The sequence below is a fragment of the Trachurus japonicus genome, chromosome 22 (assembly GCF_045865225.1).
Source record: "Trachurus japonicus isolate A0001 chromosome 22, Traja_1.0".
Taxonomy (NCBI): Eukaryota; Metazoa; Chordata; class Actinopteri; order Carangiformes; family Carangidae; genus Trachurus; species Trachurus japonicus.
In genome coordinates this window covers 28,764,688-28,767,072 of record NC_140928.1, presented here as the reverse complement: position 1 = coordinate 28,767,072, position 2,385 = coordinate 28,764,688, and the positions used below count along the sequence as shown (strand labels likewise).

Here is a 2,385-nt window from a genome sequence, read left to right as displayed (position 1 = left end):
AGAGGAGAGGAGAGGAGAGCTCACCTTTGTCTGATGCAAGAGCTCAGTCAAAAGCTGACCAGTGAGGCCCTTCTTCTTCCTGAAGAGGTCCATCAGGCTTGGGGAGAAATGGTCAAGTGCATCAAAGAAGTTCTCTCTGAGATTTTTCCCCACCACTCTGTTGAACTCATAACAAACCTGAAACATAAAGCATAGCAAACAATGTACAATTTTATTCAACATTATATTTATACCACAGAAAGCCATCTGCATTTTTTGTAAATACTCAAAACAGTCACACAAACCTGGCTTTCTGTGAAAAGAGCAGGCCAACGATGTATTATTTGGCTGATGGCAGGCTTGTCTATGACAACTTCTTTTCTCCGAAGCGCAAACGTCACATCCATCTCCTTCTTGATGAGGGGTCCGTTTGGCTTTCTCTTCATCATTTCACTGATCAGGACCTGGCAAGCTCCTTCCAGGTTGTGGTCATCCATCCCCTCTGGATATTCGGGTAGGAAATTTATTTCCCCTTTCCTTGCCTTCTTTATGTTTTTGTTGGGAGGCTCACCATCTGTAGTGTACCTTCCACGTTTGCCACTGTTAACAGCGACATCAACTCGACCTATCTGGCGCATTTTTGTCCTATAATTACCCATCTTGAACTTCACACTATTCTTCCACCCCTCCCAGCCAGAGGATGACCCTGATTCTTTAAGACACGGGTGAGTTTGTACTAAAGCTTTTGCAACAAGCTTCAAAATGTTCCTTCTCTGGGTATGCTGTAAATGCATACATGGTCTCAGCAAGTTTCTCGAGGATATCATGTTTCAGTTCTTTTGTCACATTGAGGTAGGTTCCATCCCTAAGATACAACAGGTTACCTTGACGCAATCTATACTCAACATCTACAGAAAACTTGGGAATGTCGAATACCTCTGGCCACTGCAAACTTCTATCTAATGAGGAGTTGGACAGGATCTCGGTGTCTGCCTGGCTGTTTGTGTCACTAAATGATTCATTTTCTGCAGTGATTGGTGTAAGCTCAATCATTGGAATGATTTTGATGGTTGGCTTCTCTGGGAGCTCAGTGAGATCTGTAAGGTTGCACAGCGCGTTGTCAAATTCTGGATCTTCGTATTGTAAGGCAAAGTTGTAGTTTGCTTGGAGTGCGCCTTTGAGCCAGCCAATCAAATCTTCAAGTGTGTCAGGTCGTGTTGTCATGGTCATCTTTCTTATATCTCCCTCAGAGACAATAACCCTCATGGTTAATTTCGGTTGCAAAGCCATCTGAGGAAGAAAATAATAGGCATTTAGCAAATAACATATCGCCTCAATGTTACCATAAGTTCTCCTTGCACCCTGTACGCTGATAACGGGAGGACATCATTCAGGGGAGAGGAGAGGATAGGAGAGGGGGGAAGAGGAGAAGGACAGAGGAGAGGAGAAGGACAGAGGAAAAGAGAAGGACAGAGGAGAGGAGAGGAGAGGAGAGGAGAGGAGAGGATAGGAGAGGGGGGAGAGGAGAAGGACAGAGGAGAGGAGAAGGACAGAGGAAAAGAGAAGGACAGAGGAGAGGAGAGGAGAGGAGAGGAGAGGAGAGGAGAGGAGAAGGACAGAGGAAAAGAGGAGAGGAGAGGAGAGGGGGGAGAGGAGAAGGACAGAGGAGAGGAGAAGGACAGAGGAAAAGAGAAGGACAGAGGAGAGGAGAGGAGAGGATAGGAGAGGGGGGAGAGGAGAAGGACAGAGGAGAGGAGAGGAGAGGAGAAGGACAGAGGAAAAGAGGAGAGGAGAGGAGAGGAGAGGGGGGAGAGGAGAAGGACAGAGGAGAGGAGAAGGACAGAGGAAAAGAGAAGGACAGAGGAGAGGAGAGGAGAGGAGAGGAGAGGAGAGGAGAGGAGAGGAGAGGAGAGGAGAGGAGAGGAGAAGGACAGAGGAAAAGAGGAGAGGAGAGGAGAGGGGGGAGAGGAGAAGGACAGAGGAGAGGAGAGGAGAGGGGGGAGAGGAGAGGAGAAGGACAGAGGAAAAGAGAAGGACAGAGGAGAGGAGAGGAGAAGGACAGAGGAAAAGAGAAGGACAGAGGAGAGGAGAAGGACAGAGGAAAAGAGAAGAGGAGAGGAAGAGGGGGGAGAGGAGAAGGACAGAGGAAAAGAGAAGGACCGAGGAGAGGAGAGGAGAGGAGAGGAGAAGGACAGAGGAAAAGAGATCAAATCTTCAAGTGTGTCAGGTCGTGTTGTCATGGTCATCTTTCTTATATCTCCCTCAGAGACAATAACCCTCATGGTTAATTTCGGTTGCAAAGCCATCTGAGGAAGAAAATAATAGGCATTTAGCAAATAACATATCGCCTCAATGTTACCATAAGTTCTCCTTGCACCCTGTACGCTGATAACGGGAGGACATCAT

The 2,385-nt window shown here is 47.4% G+C and overlaps 1 protein-coding gene across 1 annotated transcript in view; it reads right to left on the bottom strand.

The window, feature by feature from the left end:
• Positions 1 to 617, bottom strand: part of LOC146964288 (uncharacterized) — a 3,884-nt gene extending 3,267 nt beyond the window's left edge. Inside the window, exons 1-2 of the mRNA XM_085766527.1 lie at positions 285 to 617; positions 25 to 177 (exon numbers count right to left, since the gene is read on the bottom strand). Coding sequence (XP_085622653.1) covers positions 25 to 177; positions 285 to 617 — 486 coding nt within the window. The remainder of the gene's footprint in view (positions 1 to 24; positions 178 to 284) is intronic.
• Positions 618 to 2,385: the final 1,768 nt, after the last annotated feature.